This window comes from Schistocerca piceifrons, chromosome X (assembly GCF_021461385.2).
Source record: "Schistocerca piceifrons isolate TAMUIC-IGC-003096 chromosome X, iqSchPice1.1, whole genome shotgun sequence".
NCBI classification, from domain to species: domain Eukaryota; kingdom Metazoa; phylum Arthropoda; class Insecta; order Orthoptera; family Acrididae; genus Schistocerca; species Schistocerca piceifrons.
In genome coordinates, this window is record NC_060149.1 from 561,255,628 (window position 1) to 561,273,235 (window position 17,608).

Here is a 17,608-nt window from a genome sequence, read left to right on the forward strand (position 1 = left end):
GAATGGCCAAAGGTCACAGGAACGATTGTCCCTAATGTAACCTACAGGAATAAATAAATACATTTATATTTACAGTATACACTGGCGATCAGATATTATCAAAACTTTACCCGCCGAATTCTTGCATCCGAAGAAAACAGTCCACAAGTAAATATACGAGGCAGAAGAAACAGGTACTTGAAGTTCCATATGTTCAGCGTCTGTCAGAGTGTGCAATCAGTTGCATTTGATAATAATGTGATCAAATTCAGATCGCTCCACTCAACGTAGGTCACTTTTATATGAATCCAGAGGACATGTTTCCAAGAGCATCAACAGTAGTCAAACACAGCTGACAGAGGCAAATTCCTGTGGCAGTACAGCAGAGTGAGATGATAACAACAGCTCAGTCCAGCGAAGTGGGGCGACGTCGTACCCATAATTCAGAAACAGTGGTGGTGAGAAGACCGTGGCCTAGCGTAGTTGATGATGATCAGCATGAAATAGCTGCGACAAGAGAACCCACTTTCACTTATATTGCCATCGTCATTGCTTCTCAGGCGCATGACCTGCTTGGGCGAATGTCATGTGGATGTAGCTACCACGGCTCATGGCTGTCCCAATAAACTTATATGACAACAATCTCTGCCATCGATGCGTATTATTCCGTTGGTGCTCAAGATGGTCGTGTGTGACACCTTAATGCTGCTGCTAGTGGCGTTGTAATGTGGGCTGTAGACAATATATCTGAGCAGTTTGTTACGGAAAGGTGAGCACTGAACATGGCATCACGTCTAGAGTTAACCGATACGAAAGTGAGATTATAATCAGTGGAAGACGCATAGGTCACACAATATCGTCGTATGTAAATTGGTGGTGGAGGGGGGAGAAGACAAAGGAGAAGATCTGATTATATCACCTGCACCGATACATTACGCAGAATTGGCGGTGACGAGTGAAAATGTGCGCCAGCCCGGGACTCCAAACTGGGATCTCCTGCTTAGTAGACAGTTGCGTTAACCACTGCGACATCAGGACACAGTGTTTACCGCAAATGCCCGGACTGTGTCGTCACGCTCCCCTGCCGACCCATACTTCCACCTAGCGCCACCCATTTGCAGGCCCCGTCCGTGACCTCCATGCTCGCTAATTTTACATTTCCGCCGGAGGTCAAAACATATTGTGCATCCTCACTGAAGACTGTGAATTCATTGCTTATTCACGCGAATCAGTTTTATGAATGTGTGGTGTATGTTCTTTCGGACATCCACAACCTTCGGCGCGGACGTACAATATCATTCGACCTCCAGCGGGAATCTGAAACTAGCGATGATGTTGATGAAGTTTTGTTTGTGGGGCGTTCAACTGCACGGTCATCAGCGCCCGTACGAGGTTCCAATTTTTACACAGTCCAGTCTTTCCACTTTCACGAATGATGATGATGATGATGATGAAATTATGAGGACAACACAAACACTCAGTTTCCGGGCAGAGAAAATCCCCAACCCGGCCGGGAATCGAACTCGGGACCCCGTGATACAGAGGCAGCAACGCTGCCCACTAGACCACGAGCTGCGGAATAAATGTAGCGATCATGGAGGACACGAACGAGGACTGCTGATAGGTAGTGCTAGAGGGGAATGCAGGTCGGCCGGGGAGCGTGCGAAGATAATCCGAGCATTTGCGATTAACTCTGTATCCGAATGGCGCAGTGGTTAACACAACTGCCTAGCAGGCAGGAGATCCCAGGTGCAAGCCTCGGTCCGGTACACATTTTCAAAAAAAAAATGGTTCAAATGGCTCTGAGCACTATGGGACTTAACTTCTGAGGCATCAGTCCCCTAGAACTTAGAACTACTTAAACCTAACTAACCTAAGGACATCACACACACCCATGCCAGAGGCAGGATTCGAACCTGCGACCGTAGCGGTCGCGCGGTTCCGGACTGAAGCGCCTAGAACCGCTCGGCCACACTGGCCGGCACACATTTTCACTTGTCGCCGGCGATTCCACATACAGTCCGTCTGCTGCTGATGTTATCAGAAGCTTTCCTTTCCTTTCACCTCCCTCCACGTTCAGTTTGTATAATGCGTAGTACAGCTGCGGATTCCGTGTGGTGTCTTCTTTCGGATATGGCCAGAAGTGCTCATTCATACAATATTTCAGTAGTTCCTACAGCCGATCTCCATTATCACGACACAATGTTTCACATGCATAATCCACCGCAGAGGGCAAGCATAAGTGTTTGAAAAACGGATGTCACGTCATGTGTGTAGAGATTGGCAGCTGTGAATTAGCACAGCGTTGCAGAACTGTTTCCATCGGTGTTGTACCCTGTTCTTGAGCGTATTGAGGCCTTGCAGTAAGGGATAAAAAGCCTTATAGTGCCAAATTCGGTGTGTGGCGTGAATTGACTCTTGTCGGAATGATCGTTTGATTTTCACTGTTAAATCTGAGACGGCCTCATCAATTCTCTCAGTGCTTGAAACGTCCACTGTTGGGTTGACAGTGTTGTTGAGCCATGTAGTGTACTGATCGCAGTTTGTGACCATAGTTGTGGGCAACAGCATGTGGTCCAGGTTGTACCAATGACTGGGTTGTGGATTGAGATGAGGTCCACTATGGTGGTGAGTTGGAGTTCGAGAAGGAGATTCTTTAGCATCGCCACATCGAGATCATCAGAGCAATGGGTCCTGTTGTGCTGAACGTGCGTCGGATCATCAGAGCCGACGGTAATTGCCCAGGTGTTTTTCAAGGAGATGGAATTGTTCTCCCCTTCGGTTGCAGCAGTCAGACTTCCACCTGTAGCGCTTCGCATTTAGATCTCCACATAGGAGGATCCGATGGAAATGGGGACTGTGGACATAAATTCAGAGATGCTGGACAACATCTGAGACAGTTCACAAAAGGTAAAAGTAGGTTGGTCTGAAGCCGCTGCCGTTGGCGGTTGTGAGTTCTAGCGGTTAGGTGGACTTCCTGTGGAAGTCAATGGCACTGCCTTTGGTTGCAGTGACAGGAACTGTTTTGGGGTGTGCATCTGTGGTGCTGGTGGGTTTGAGGCTTGTTACTGCTGGCAAACTGATGCTACTTGGCGCTGTGCCGTGTAGATTTTCAGTGCCTACTGAAATCTAGGAAGTCTCCTCCCCCCCCCCCCCCCCCCCCAAGTAATAGGATGCTCACCTTGGCAGCTGCCACACTTCGGTTTCTGAGTGGCAGTCGTGGTACATTCCATGGATGGGTCATTTACAGTACACTTGACGCAGCAGAGTGATAGAGAGCAGGAGTATGCCATGTGCAAGAACCGCTGACAGCGTTTGAACTGTGGGGATCCTTCCTTTGGCCGATAACTCTCAATTTTATCTTAGTACCCAGAATGTGTCACACATCTTAGATAGACTAACGGGTTGAACCTGCAGGGAGCTTAACACAGTAGATTGGTTGAGACACAAGTTTATTGGTCTGTTCATCGGTAGATTTGAGCTGATGAATCGACGAGTGTGAAAATCTTAGGGATCGAAGTTCTTTTTCAACTGTTTGTGCAGTGATCTCCGCTGGCATGTACTTAACCTCAACTTTCAGTGACTTATCAGCTGGTGGTTGATCCGTAAAGAACAGAATTTTTGCATTCAGAAAGAAGCGAAGACACAGTCTCTAGTCTGTGATCGATTCCAAATGATATTTGTTGGTGTCATCTTTGTAGACGGCATTGGTTGGTCCATGGACGTGTTTCTTCAGTTCTGCGTTTAGAGAGAGTTACCATCCTGTGTACTGAACTGTGATTGGTGGAATTTTGGTCATTGGTATCGGAGCTTTCGCAGATGGTCCCGGAGTAGGTTGAGTAGTTGCTCCCGTAGTCGTCAGTTGTGCTGTGATGTCCATGTGTTTCGCCAGTCTGGAGAGGGACGATAGTATTGGATGTCGGATAGGTAACTGAAGTTGGCCGATGTCTATGATTTGTGAGTTTTTCCTCTTGCGTCCAGTCTCATTCCACCGTACAAATTGGAAATCTCGGTCAGCATCGACGTCAGTCGCGAGTGGTGGTCGATGTCGGAGTCGGAGGCGGGCTCATGTGTGTAGGTCCTCGTCCGATTCTGTATTCGTGTCATTGTTTGATATAACTGAGCGTGCCTGGCGGCGCGGTTCCTGGTTTGTTGCTCGTGCATTTCCTGTCATCTTTAGTAATCGATTAGCTTGTGTCTTCAGCTTGCGAACCGATAGGAATCGTGATGGGGTCCCATTTCCCATAGCAACAATCCCGATCGTGGAGGTGTTTCTAATGCCAGAACGCGAACGTTGTCGAGGACAGTGGCTGACCGGCCGTGACCGGGGCCTGGGTCCACCGTTGTTGTCATCCGTGGTGCTGCCACAGTGTACCGTTTCTGAAGCCGATGTCGTCATAAGCTGTTTCCCGTCCGCCGTAGCCTGTGTCGTAGTAAGCAGGGTGGCCGATGGGTCCGGCGGCGGCGCAGGCACCGCCGGACAGCAATCGGCAGGCTCCTGCGATGCCCAGGCTGCTGCTTCGGCCGCTCGCTCGCATCGATCTGCTCGCTTTTGCATCGCGTACTCGACTGAACTGGAAGAAAATGAACCACAAACTTGACGTGAGAGCAAGATGGTGCGCTGCCTCATGGGCATAACTCAGTATGCGATTGGTTAAATAACGTCGTACCCGACAGCTGGAATAACTGCAAGGAGCCGGATGACAGAACCTGTTTTGGATGACAGTTCACACACGCTCCGACGCCATTCGAGTTTTACCTTTGGGTATTCATAATGTATAATGTGTATGTGCCTCTGCTACCTGGTGATCAAACCGACTTCAGAAAGAGCATTGTTACAACGATTACTCCAGACAGACACATACAGGTTTTTGGAGAACTCGCCTATCGACTCGATGTATGACGAGTGATGCTCACACTGAACTCCTGTAAGATAAACTGAGTTGCTCTTTCATTTCATGGGCTATTTGTAATTGTAAGTTGGATGTAATATATGCTACATAGCCTTAAAACCAGTGTATTCATTTTGATACGCTCTGTATAGACAATTCGTTTCGGATACCCACCCATTTTTATAGACATGTTGACTACGATGTACTGGTGTTTCAATACTATGAAAGGCTTCATTTTCTAACTGCTGTGTAGTACTATTTGACAATGATATTTGCTCACTTTTAAAGACAGGACACTCCTTCCTTAAAATGACAACATTATGCTACAACTAGTGAATTAGGGTGGTAATCATGTCCTCACCGAGCCCGGGTATAAACATTAAAAAAATGAATGTGAACTTGTTGTCACTTCGTGCTGTCGGCCTACAGCTGGTGATGTCGTCTTGCCTGGACCGTGGCGTCAGCGATGAGGTGGGTGGCGTACCCCTGTTGGCGGGCCAGGCAGCCATCGACTACACGGTGCTGGCTCTGATGGTGTTGGGAAACTCGTTCATTGTGGCGTCCGTGTGCCGCTACCGGCGCCACTACCCGGTCCACGGGACGGCCGCTTCGGCGCGCTTTGCCGCCAACCTCGCGCTGGCCGACACGTACGTCGGCGTCGCAACCGGCTACTTCCTCGTCTTCCGCTACTTCTGCTGGGCGCAGGACGTGCTCGGCTCCCGGAGGTTCAGCTGCGTGCTGCGCTTCTTCCTCGTGAGCAGCGCCCACATGACCTCAGCGTACAGTTTGGGAGCCATCGCCCTGGATCGCTATGTGGCTGTCATGCATGCCCTGCAGTACAGGAAGATAATGAACCTCAGGTACGCTTCTGCAATGCTTCACAGTTGATTCGTTCTGAAGAACTGCGAGAAAAAGATCGTGCATTTTCTTTCATAACGAAGCAATGATCATTCCAAAAGAAATAACTCGTGGAGACTGTAGCATACAACTTGGGTTCGTGCAGTCCTCCAAGGTGACTCAAAACTGGTGTGCTCAGTGCTGTAGCATTTTACCCGCTAGTAACTACGATCCATAATTAATGTAGCGGTTATCAGCTGCTATTGTTGACCGATGACGACCACTACGTGAACACAGTTTCAAATGTACATTTATTTATTTATTTATTTATCTCATTAACAGTAACCCACCGCCTTCAAATGTAAGGTGGGTCGGATAATTCTGAATCCTACAGCAAACACTTCTCAGTATTGCAACGTTAGTGGTATACATTTTTAATGCTTTTTATATAATATAAGGAACATAACATAAAAATTTCTCTAAGGTTACAGCGAATTGAGTGTTCAACGTTTGTTAAAATGGTTCTATACAATTTGTTTCTGCCTAGCTGATGAGAATATAATTTATACATGCAAATGTCAAAGAAAAAGAAATATGTAATACAATGAGTTCAAAATGGTTCAAATGGCTCTGAGCACTATGGGACTTAACATCTGTGGTCATCAGTCCCCTAGAGCTTAGAACTACTTAAACCTAATTAACCTAAGGACATCACACACATCCATGCCCGAGGCAGGATTCGAACCTGCGACCGTAGCGGTCACGCGGTTCCAGACAGAAGCGCCCAGAACCGCACGGCCACACCGGCCGGCTAAATACAATGTGTGTGGTGGAAATAATTTGCTATATATAGAGGGAAGTAATATACTGTATCTAGATGTGTAATACAGCCTATGTGGCATGCTGGCTGGTAATGGCCTATTTGTACCTTCTACATTTCAAATCTTCAGTAAATTATCCTTCGAGAAATGAAAAATGTACACTGGTCACATTGTTCTTTTCACAAACAGACACACAGAACGCTCTACTGAAACGCTGTGAAAATGCAGGCTTATTCTTACCTGAATTACCCAAGTGGCTGCACATAGCCATGTCCCGTGATCAAATGAGCATTGGGAACGAGAGGTAAACTAATGTATGTGACGAGAATGGTGCGAAATATATTTGAAAAGTTTACAATACGCTTGGAACGACCTCTGCTGCTGTAGATGCAGTGATGTGCTCAATTTATGAATCTGTGAGACACGCGTAGCAACTCCGCAAGGGATGTCAGTAACAGTTGATTCAATGTTCAGATGAGGCGCTTCGAATGTATAAGAATTGTCTGAGTACGTCTAAGGCTTCAACTTACGCCGAGGTGCAAATCACAAGGAATGACATCACCTGATCTTCGACTGCAGGAAATTTTACTGCCTTCGCTGACTGTCCTCTGTGCACCGAACGGCTCATAAACTCCTGTCGAAGTTGCACGTGTGGTGGGTGCGGTAACTGCACTTTTCTGATAATATAGATATCGACTTTTATCTTACTTCAGGACGCATAAATCTCTAGGGTCGTTTAGATTACGGTCTTACTAATTTAAGGAAACAGATTTAGGGACAGTTTTATTTTGACCACCCTGCACAAACAATAGAAGTTGCCGTTTGAAATTCATTTTTTCGGCCTCAATGGATACGATCACAGCATCCTCAAAGGTGGCGCTCTTGTTTTCATGAAACGGAAATCAAAATAGACTCATTTCATTGAAGGTACAGTGGGCAGTTGTGTCATAGGTACACTCAAGAACATGCCGAGCAAATTACCAGCTTTAGTTCCCTTATTTTAAAGAAAAGGAAATAGGTTTACGTAGCCTCGCTGCAGATTACATTTATTTGCCTAGCAAAGTACTTTCCTGGCAAGAAAATTAAATATGGTGTAGCCTGAGATTGTGAACAAGGTTTCTGGAAGAGTTGTAATCGGTGTAAGGCAAATTCCGGGATCATAACTGTTCTCCTCAAGAATATATTTGGAGAAATACCCAGCGTTTAGCTGAACTGAACCGAAAGTGAGAGTAAATGCGAACAACCAAACGGAAAATTGAAGTAAGAACCTAATCCTCAGTCATTTCGTTCACAAGCCAAGTACTTTACCCACTATTCTAAACTTACAATTCTTTGCATGTTCATGCTTACTTTGAATGATTCCTCTCAGATATCATTGATGTTTTCTCCGTGTAGATTTGATGAAGTTCAACTAATTTGTTCTTTTACCTCAGCAAAAATGAAAACGCCATTTTTTTCTGGTTACTTGCATCATGAACATGTATTCATCTCTTGCGACCCGGACACCAATCAGCATCGTGGAGCCTACCAGTTTTTGTATTCTCCAACGAATACGTTTTGTACTAGACGATGAATTATAAATTAGCGAAAGGAAACGACTTACTCGAGAGAGTTGTTGTTGTTATAATTGTTATTGGTGTTGTCATCAGTGTGGAGGCTAGTTGGATGAATCTCTACATCCATGTCCACCCAGTTCAAGTATCGTCACCTCTCGATAACTTTCGTAACCTACATCCGTTAGTAATTGCTTAGTATACTCAAATCTTGTTCTCTCTCTAAATTTTAACTCCCAACGCCTTCCTCCATCACAAAACTAAAGGATTCCTTGAAGCCTCACAATGTATTCTGTTTACCGAACCCTTCTTTTAATGGGGTTGTGGTATAAATTCCCTTTCCCTTCGAATTCGATTCAGTATAAAATCTTCAGTATACTTCAGTAGATCCAGATTTAAACTGCGTCTAGTCTCTTCTTCTCTGAACTTCTTATCTTCCACATTTCGGTGCCATACAGGGCTTCACTCCAGACAAATACCTTCGGAAAGAGTTTACTAACAATTAAATCTATAAACTAGGTCTGTGGGTATCTATTTTGCCTCTTATAAATTGCACGAAAGGTTGATTAATACGTCTTGAGTGGTTCTCTCATGGGTCCCAATAATTCAGTGTAAATTTCGTCATCTCTAGAGGCCTCTAATCTACTTAGTTCTTTCAGTGTCCTGTCACATTTTTCTAGCAGTATCATATCTTTCATCACATCTTCAAATATCTTAACATCCGCTTAAATAATACTATCTGCAAGTTTATTTCCCTTGTAAAGACCATCTTTATAATTCTCTGTTGGTCCATCATGTCCAGTGAACATCGTCTGGTATATACTCTTTAATTCAATAAACTTTACCAACAACCATACAATTGAAGGAATTTTATTTTATTTTGAAAGCAACCAGTTTCGACAATTCATTTTTCCATCTTCAGGCCCAATACGCTTTTTTCAAATCAACGAGCTTATAGCATAGCGCCATAAAACTGGATATCGTGAATCCCAATCCTTGTGCAGCTTATCAATTGCTGTCACACTTTCGTCTGAATTAGTTGCACAACGACTGGGAGTCACGATATCCAGTTCTGTGACGCTATAGGCTAAGCTCGTTTATTAAAAAAAAGCGTACGGCGCCTGAAGATGGCAAAATGAATTGTTGAAACCAGTTGCTTTTTAAAAAAAATCTTAAAGTGTACAGCTGTTGGTACAGTTTATTGAATTGAAATCTGTATAATTGTTTCCACCTTTCAGCTGTCGCTTCTTTTCTTTATTTGTTTCGAAGAGGGAGATAAAAACAACAGCAGAGCTATCCCTCTATTTCTGGCACCAAAACCGGGTTAATAGTGCAGTTTCACTCCCTGTGGTTCAATTAAAGCCAACCACTACCCTTAAGTAATAGTAGGAGGCCCTTCGCTGGTCCTTCATTAGACATACTTCCTTCAGGGCTTGATGACCCGAATATTCTCTGTCCTTTATTCTCCAACTCCCCGCACTAGAAGATTAACCTACAGACTACAAATAGGGGCTTCTTTCTCTACAGCCATCGTGTGTAGGTGCTCCTTAAAATTTCCATGGCTTGTTATTGATCATACAAAGTGTTTGGTCTGTCTCCTGTTCAACCCCAGGATTACAGAACTTCTCTTAATGCATAGCTTCGGTTAGGACCGTTTCTGGTCTGACAAATCGAGGCATCCCACATATCCCGGCCAGCTAATCAGCTTGTTCATTATGACTAATTTCTGAATGACCAGGGATCTTCAACATGTTTACTCTGTCGCTTTCCCCTAATCTAACAAAGTCTTTGTGGCATCCTTTAACGATCTTTGATCTCGTTGGAGGGACTGATAGCGATTTCAGAGCTGCTTAGCTGTATGATTGAGTGGAGATCCTGCGGCCTTTGTACCAACTACGCAAATTCACCTTTGCGGGTACCTTCATGCCAAATATTTTCGCCTGGAAACCGTGGCCGGTTTCCCTAGAGGCATAGCGACCCCTCGTGTACTTTGTCTTCCGCATACCACGTCCTGAGCGTCTTCGTCTATTTTCGACCCGTCAGTAAAGCAGACTATGTCTCCTTCACCATATTGTGCTTCATTCTTCCACTGCTCCCTACTTCCGATTGTTACATGAAAAGGTTTATTAAAGTTGCGGAATGTTATTGTATAGTCAGCCCGAATTTCCGCGACCATTCTATCTACCTCTACATCTACATAGATTCTCAGCACGCCGCCGTACGGTGCATGGCGGAGGTACCCTGTACCACTACTAGTCATTTGCTTTCCTGTGACACTCGCAAATACAGCGAGGGAAAAGTGACTGCCTATATGCCTCCGTATGAGCTCTGATTATTCGTATCTAATCTTCGTAGTCCATAGGCACAATATATGTTGGCGCCAGTAGAATCCTCCTGCAGTCTGCTTCAGATGACGGTTCTCTAAATTTTCAGAATAGTGTTTCTCGAAAATCACGTTACCTTACCTCCACGGAGTCCCATCGGAGTTCCCGGAGCATCTCCGTAACACTTATGTGTTTTTCGAACCTACCAGTAACAAATCTAGAAGCTCGCCTATAAATTGCTCGGACGTCTTCCTTCAATCAGACCTGCTACGGATCCCAAACACTCGAGCAGTACACAAGAATACGTCGCATCACAGTCGTACATGCGTTCTCCTTTACAGATGAACAACACTTCATTAAAATTCTCCCAATAAACCGAAGCCCTCCACTCACCTTCCCTACGACAGTTCGCACGTGATAGTTCCATTTCATAGCGCTTTTCAACGTTACGCCTAGATATTTAAACGACTTGACTGTGTCAGGCAAGACACTACTAACACTGTATCCGTACATCACAGGTTTGTTCTTCCTACTCATCCGCGTTAACTTACACTTTTTCACTTTTAGAGCTAGCTGCCATTCGTTACACTAACTAGAAAATTTTCTCTAAGTCATCTTGTACTTTCCTACAGTCACTCAACTTTGACACTTTAGCTTACACCACTGCATTATCAGCAAACAACGGGATATTGCTGCCCATCCCGTCCGCTAAATCAAGCATGTACATACAGAGAACAACAGGGGTCCTATCACAGTTCCCTGGGGCACTCCTGACGATACCTTTATCTCTAGTGAACTCTCGCCATCGAGGATAACATGCTGGGTTCCATTACTTAAGAAATATTCGAGCCATGCACATATTTGTGAACTTATTCCATATACTGCTACCTTCGTTATCGGCCTGCAGTGTGACACCTCGGCCAATGATTTCCGGAAATCTAGAAATATGGAATTTATTATACTCTAACTCAGAATATGCTATATAATTCTGCAGCAAACCGAAGTTGGGGATATTGGTCTGTAATTTTGCGGGTCTGTCCTTTTATGCTTCTTATATACTGTAGGGACTTGCGCTTTTCTCCAGTCGCTTGGAACTTTGTGCTGGCCGAGAGATTCACGATAAATGCAAGCTGGGTAAGGGGCCAATGTTTCAGAGAAACCGAATGAGGATTCCATCCGAACCTTGTGATTTATTTTCTTTCAAATCTTTCAGCAGTTTCCCTACACCAGAGAAGCTTCTTACTATATTGTCCCTACGGGACTCTGTTCCACAGTCAAATTGTGGTATGTTTGTACTTTTCTCTTGTCTGAGCGATTTTTTTAACGTAAAATTTTAAATTTCCGCTTTCGTTTTGCTATCTTCACCTGCCATACCAGATTGGGCAACGTGGGACTGAATGGAAGTCTTAGACCAGATTAGCGATTTTACATAGGACCACATTCCTTATTTTGGTGTGGGATTCAGAATATCCTAAGGGTGTCCAGTTACTTCCAGTTTTTAGCCCGTATGATCCTGCCGCTGCCTCCATTTTAGCCCACAGGTGTACGGGTGGCACGCCCAGCATGTTCCCCATTCTAGCAGTGGGTGTGCTGCTAATGTCCAGTCTTATTGTTAAGCAGGTGAGTCCCTACACATTGCCAACCTCTATAGCAGCGACCTTCTTTTTTGCTTTCTTGAACCACAGTGTCGCCCCATAATTGTCATTCGTTTTACTACGATGATGTATACCGAGTACATACTCTTGGGGTTTCGACACTAGTTTCTTCCTCATATTTATATAAAGCTCAGAAGAGCATTTTTTGCCTTGAAGCGTGTATTCTTTATGTGAGGGTCCATGATGGTTTCGCATCCAGGGTTACTCGTAGATACTTCGCTAGCCCCTCTACAGATACAGTTCCATCGTGAATCGTAAGACTCCAGTACCTGTGCTGGATATGGTTGCTCGGAAATGGTACTGCAACAGTTTGTTTGGGGCTGAATCTTAGAAGCTGTTTCCTGCACAAGTTTCACACAATATTCAGTGCACAGTTCTAAAGTATTACCAAACTTGCAAAATTTTATTTTGACTAATTTGTCTGCGTATATTTGACATAAGTAGCCTCCTATATTTAACGCTTCAGTGAGTTCAGTCATAACTAGGTTCCACAGTATTGGGGACAAAACCCATCCTTGTAGACACCCCCTAATAGTGTTGGTCACCATTTTATGATTCATCATGTTCGATCCCACCTTTCTTCTGTTTAACGCTGTCTTAATCCTCCTACGTATGATGTTCTTCTATAGCCCTAACCACTGATTCGAAGGTCGTATTCCTAAAAGCTTCCTCGATATCCAAAAAGATGCATAGAGCAGTTTCCTGAAAGTGAAGTGTGTTCTCCACCTTCCCAATAAGCTGGAGAAAACTATTTCAAGTGATTTACCTGATGATATGTCTGTTGGTTTGCCTGTAGAGGAACCTTAGTTACCCTCCTTTCCATAACGAGCCCAATAACCAACTTATTATAATGTCTTTTTAAAAAAGATGGACAGAATAATTGGTGTTGTAACGTTGGCCTTGGTATGATCAGTTCTCTCTGGCTCGCAATGAAAGCTACCCTCACTCTCCTCCAAGCATTAGGAATGATTCCATCTGCTAGGCTGACACTAAACACCCTGAATACAAATCTCCAAAAACTCAGCCCTGCTTGTTGCAGTAGAGAGAGAATGATTCCATCTTCTTGAGGTGACTTAAGTGGTTCAAATGTTCCCTACGTCCACTGGATTTTTTTTGATCAACACATTCTCTGGCAGATTTACAGTTATTCCTTTCATTATCTGTATACAAGGGCCTGGCAGGGATTCAGCCTTAGTCTATGTTGTCTGCTAGAGTGTTTTGAGGGGAATGAGTCTTGAGGTGCACATCCAGCGTCTCATCCACTGTCCTAGTATATTAACTATCCTCCTTTCTTATAGAATCTCCTGAATTATATGGTTTTCCGGCGGGAATTTTGTGAAGTCTGACGAAAGTAGCTGTACCTTCTACTTCCTTATACAGTACCTTCCAGGACGATAGTTTCGCTTGCTTATTGGCCAGATTTTATTTGGTGATGCCTCTCAGTATTTTACTAATTGTTCTTTTCGTCATGCAAGGTGGATCAGTCTTCCTTTACAATCCCATGTAGAAGTTCCACCAAGGTACATTCCTGTCTGTATATTTCTTCGTGATGGGGCAGATTTATAAGTACTTGGTCATAATGGCAGATGTTACTGCGTCTGACATTTTCTCAAAATATGTTGGATTCCTTGTAGAAGTTCTGACGTCAGATAAGAGTAAGTTGAAGTGTTTTCTGTAAGATTCTAATTCTGTTTCCCTATTACTCCTGTAGGCCATGATCTGTGTAACACCCTGATCAGCCTAAAACTTAATACACGTGTGATCAGATAATGATGGCTCCAACGCCACATGCCATTGTTCGACATAGATACCCAGTAGAATGGACCCAAAAGTTATGTCCATTTACTTCTTCCCTTTCGTTCCTGAAAGTAGGTTTCCTGCCCCTATTCAGGATATGCAGGTTACTCCAGAGTAAAAGTGCGAGAAAGTACTCACCTCTGCTGTTTTTGTCGCTGCTTCCCCACACAACCAACCATCAGTTGTTCATTCTGCCGAGAGCAGCTTTCTACCAGTCTATTCACCTCCTGGGAAAGAGCAGTAATCTGAGACCAATACCATTTCCTTCGTGCTGCCTTGCTCACGCTGCTTAATCTTGAAGGTAGCTAAGTCCCTGAAACAAGAGTCCGTCATCAACATGAATCAAATTCTGTTCTTATCATAAATGCATGTCCAGCAGTTCTTTAGATTCATAGTACAAATCAACTTACCTCCATTTCCTCCGCGCCTTGAAACACCCCCTTTGTGCAGACAGGCTTCCAGGATCAAGACCACGTCCACCTCCTGTCTTCCTAGCCAACGAATCAGGGTGACAGTTGCCCCTTTAGTGTGTTGCAGGCGTAACTGCAACACTTGCAGCCTCCAACTTCTAGCCATGGTCGCATGCGATGTGTTTGATTATCCTGACGACAACCTACGAGAACCCTAAGTAAAGTTTCAAGTAGGATTCTCGCATTACCGTCAGGGATTTAATGCGCACCACTTGCAGCACAAGCGTTTGGCTGTCCGATCAACCATTCGGTTGCTTACACTCAAGTCTTCGGTCCTCTAGTTCTCTGCCTGAAATTTACCGACCAGTCTTAGAACAATCGGTATCATATCTTCCATCACATCTTCACACACTTCCTCTTGCCTTTCTATAATATTTATTTTTATTAACTTATTTGCAACTTGGTCCACTACTACATTCATATATTTGTGTGTGTGTGTGTGTGTGTGTGTGTGTGTGTGTGTCTGTATAGTAATGTTTGTATGAAGATGATGATGATGATGATGATGATGAAAGAAGGGAGACAGAGGAGGCCGCCAAGCTTAACGTTCCCATCCGACGGACGAATCGTCGTCAACTGTGTCACATGCGCTCACTTCATGAGACATTGTGGGGAGGTTTGGTATTTAAAGCAGGACACTGCACAAAATCTGCTGGTCAGAAACCTTACGCAACAACCTCTCCTCCCCTGGCCGGCCAAATACTGACGGTGCAAATTTTTTACACTACCAGGATTCGAACCGGTGGAGTGCCACCGCAGAAGCGTCCGTCAGCGATCTGTTTTGTTATATTTTTAGGATTTCTAGTACTTAATTTTTTTCTTTCTACCTAGCGAATGAAAACAAAAACAAACAGTACTAACTGTACGGGGCACCGCCGCTTGTGACGCTACCAAAAACAGATAAACAGATCTCTCTTCAGGTGTTGCCATCCCAACGACACCTAAAACTTCCCCCTTAACCTCCCCCCCCCCCCTTCCTCCTAAGAAAACTGAACTAAGATAACTAAAAGGGACCATTGTTAGAGAGACAACCCTTAAGGGCGATCGGAATGAGGGATAGGGGATCCCAGTTAGAAGGAAACAAGTTCTTTATGTATTTATTTACTTTTGTTCTTTTATTTATTTTTAATTTTTTGTTTTTTCGTATTTTATCCGTTCGTTGGTCTGTACGCGCTGGTGCACCGTACCGTGAAAGATGATCACGGATTCATCTTGAAATGGGGTGACGGGGCACGCCCCAAACTTTTGGGGTAGGAGGGCAAGGCGAGGGTCAAGAAAGAAGCATCTCAGCCACATAAGTCTTTCTATAATATTCTCTTAAAGTTGATTTCCCTTGTATAGGTCATTTTTAAATTTCTTCCAGCTTTCGGCTTTCTCTTCTCTGATTAGTAATGGCCTGCCATCTGAACTCTTGATATTCATATCATTGCTTATCTTTCTTCTAAGGGTCTCTTTGATTTTCCTATTGGCATAATCTATTTTCCTCCTAGTCATCCATGTTTCTACAGTATTCATTTGTGCTCTGTAAATACCTGCTCAGGTATTAAGCAGTTCCTGCCAATCGGGAACCCGCGAACCATACGCGACTGGAACAGGAAAGGGAGGTAATGACAGTGGCACGTAAAGTGCCCTCCGCCACACACCATTGGGTGGCTTGCGGAGTATAAATGTAGATGTAGAATCTCATTTTGTAGAATTTGTATTCAATTTTGCCTACATAATTTACTGCATTTTTCTATTTTCTTCTTTCTTCAGTTACACTCACTACCTTATGTGTTATCCAATGATTTCTACTAGCTCTTTTCTTCTTGCATATATCGTGCTCTGCTCTCCTTATTATTTTTTTTCTGAAACCTAACTATTCGTCATCTACTGTATTCCCTTCCTTCGTCTGAGTAAGTCGTTGCCTAATGGTTTCTTTCAAGTTCTCAGTAGCCTCTTGTTCTTCAGTTTATCTAGTTCTAATCTCCTCATTATCCTACCTCTGTACAGTTTCTTCACTTTAATCTGTAGTTCGTAACCATTTACTCCTGGAAGTATTCTGCAGTTTAAAATGTGGTTTTGACCTTCCATGTCTTCAGATCTCTTCATCGTATTTTACCTTCTTTCCTGATCCTTAAACCAAGTCTTTGCAATGATTAACATTGATGTTCTTTCCGTCTCTTCTCTTTCCTACTATCGAATTCCAGTCCCCGCCAAACGTAATTCTTCATCTTCCTTAAAAATCTGAATAATTTCCTTTATCTCACCATACATTCTTTTCATCTTTTTATCATGTGCGGGGCTAAGAGGCAAATGAACTTGTACCTCTATGGTTGTTTGCTTCATGTCTGTTTTGGCTACGACAATGTGTTCAGGTTTCTGTTGATAATAACTTACACATCTGTATTTTCATATTGTTTACTTGTCCTAATAGCGCAAAACCTCTATTTCATCTTATATTTATAAGCCTCTGCCGACCTCATCAGATGTCTTTTTCTTTCTACCAGAGCACATGTGTAATACCTAAAGTTCAATCTGTCCAGTCCCCCTTATAAATCTCTAAAACACATACAAAATTAAGATACGTAACATTCCAAATTCAGTCTCGTAGAGCGTCAGTATTGTGTTTCCTTGTTGATAACACGCCCGAAGATCCAAATGGCGGCTATTAAATCACACACACACACACACACACACACACACACACACACACACGCACACACACACACACATACACCCTCGCGCGGTTAGAGGCGCCATGTCACGGACTGCGCAGACCCTCCTGCCGGAGGTTCGAGTCCTCCCTCGGGCATGGGTTTGTGTTTTGTTCTAATCATAAGCTAGTTTAATTAGTGTGCAAGGCTAGGGACCGATGACCTCAGCAGTTTGCACACACACACACACACACACACACACACACACACACAGACACTGACACACACACACACACACACACACACTGTCTAATTAAGTAACTAATGGCGAGGAACACGTTTCACCTTGCCGAACGGTCAATCTCCTCGATGTTTAAGTTAGAAGCTGATTGTAGTTAATCTGCGGAATAAGGAAACTCCCACAGCGTTGAGGACTAGGTAAGCAGTATAGATAGGGCGATTGAGTTTTGCTACATCTGGACATGTGTCCGGTTGTGTAAGATTTATTTTGCACACCTAGTCAGCAAACTTTTCTTATACCAAACAGTGTGTTAATAGTAGTGTACTGAAAGCGATATTACGACACAGCAGTTTCATCTGTTCATTACACTGACTAGGAAATCACTTCAAGTTTTTAAAAAAGC

At 43.9% G+C, this 17,608-nt stretch overlaps 1 protein-coding gene across 1 annotated transcript in view; it reads left to right on the forward strand.

Annotated features, from left to right (window-relative positions):
• The window catches only part of LOC124722072 (melanocyte-stimulating hormone receptor-like), a 170,390-nt gene that overhangs the window by 143,633 nt on the left and 9,149 nt on the right, over positions 1 to 17,608 (forward strand). Inside the window, exon 2 of the mRNA XM_047247270.1 lies at positions 5,301 to 5,731. Within this exon, the coding sequence (XP_047103226.1) occupies positions 5,307 to 5,731 (425 nt within the window). The 5' untranslated portion in view covers positions 5,301 to 5,306. The remainder of the gene's footprint in view (positions 1 to 5,300; positions 5,732 to 17,608) is intronic.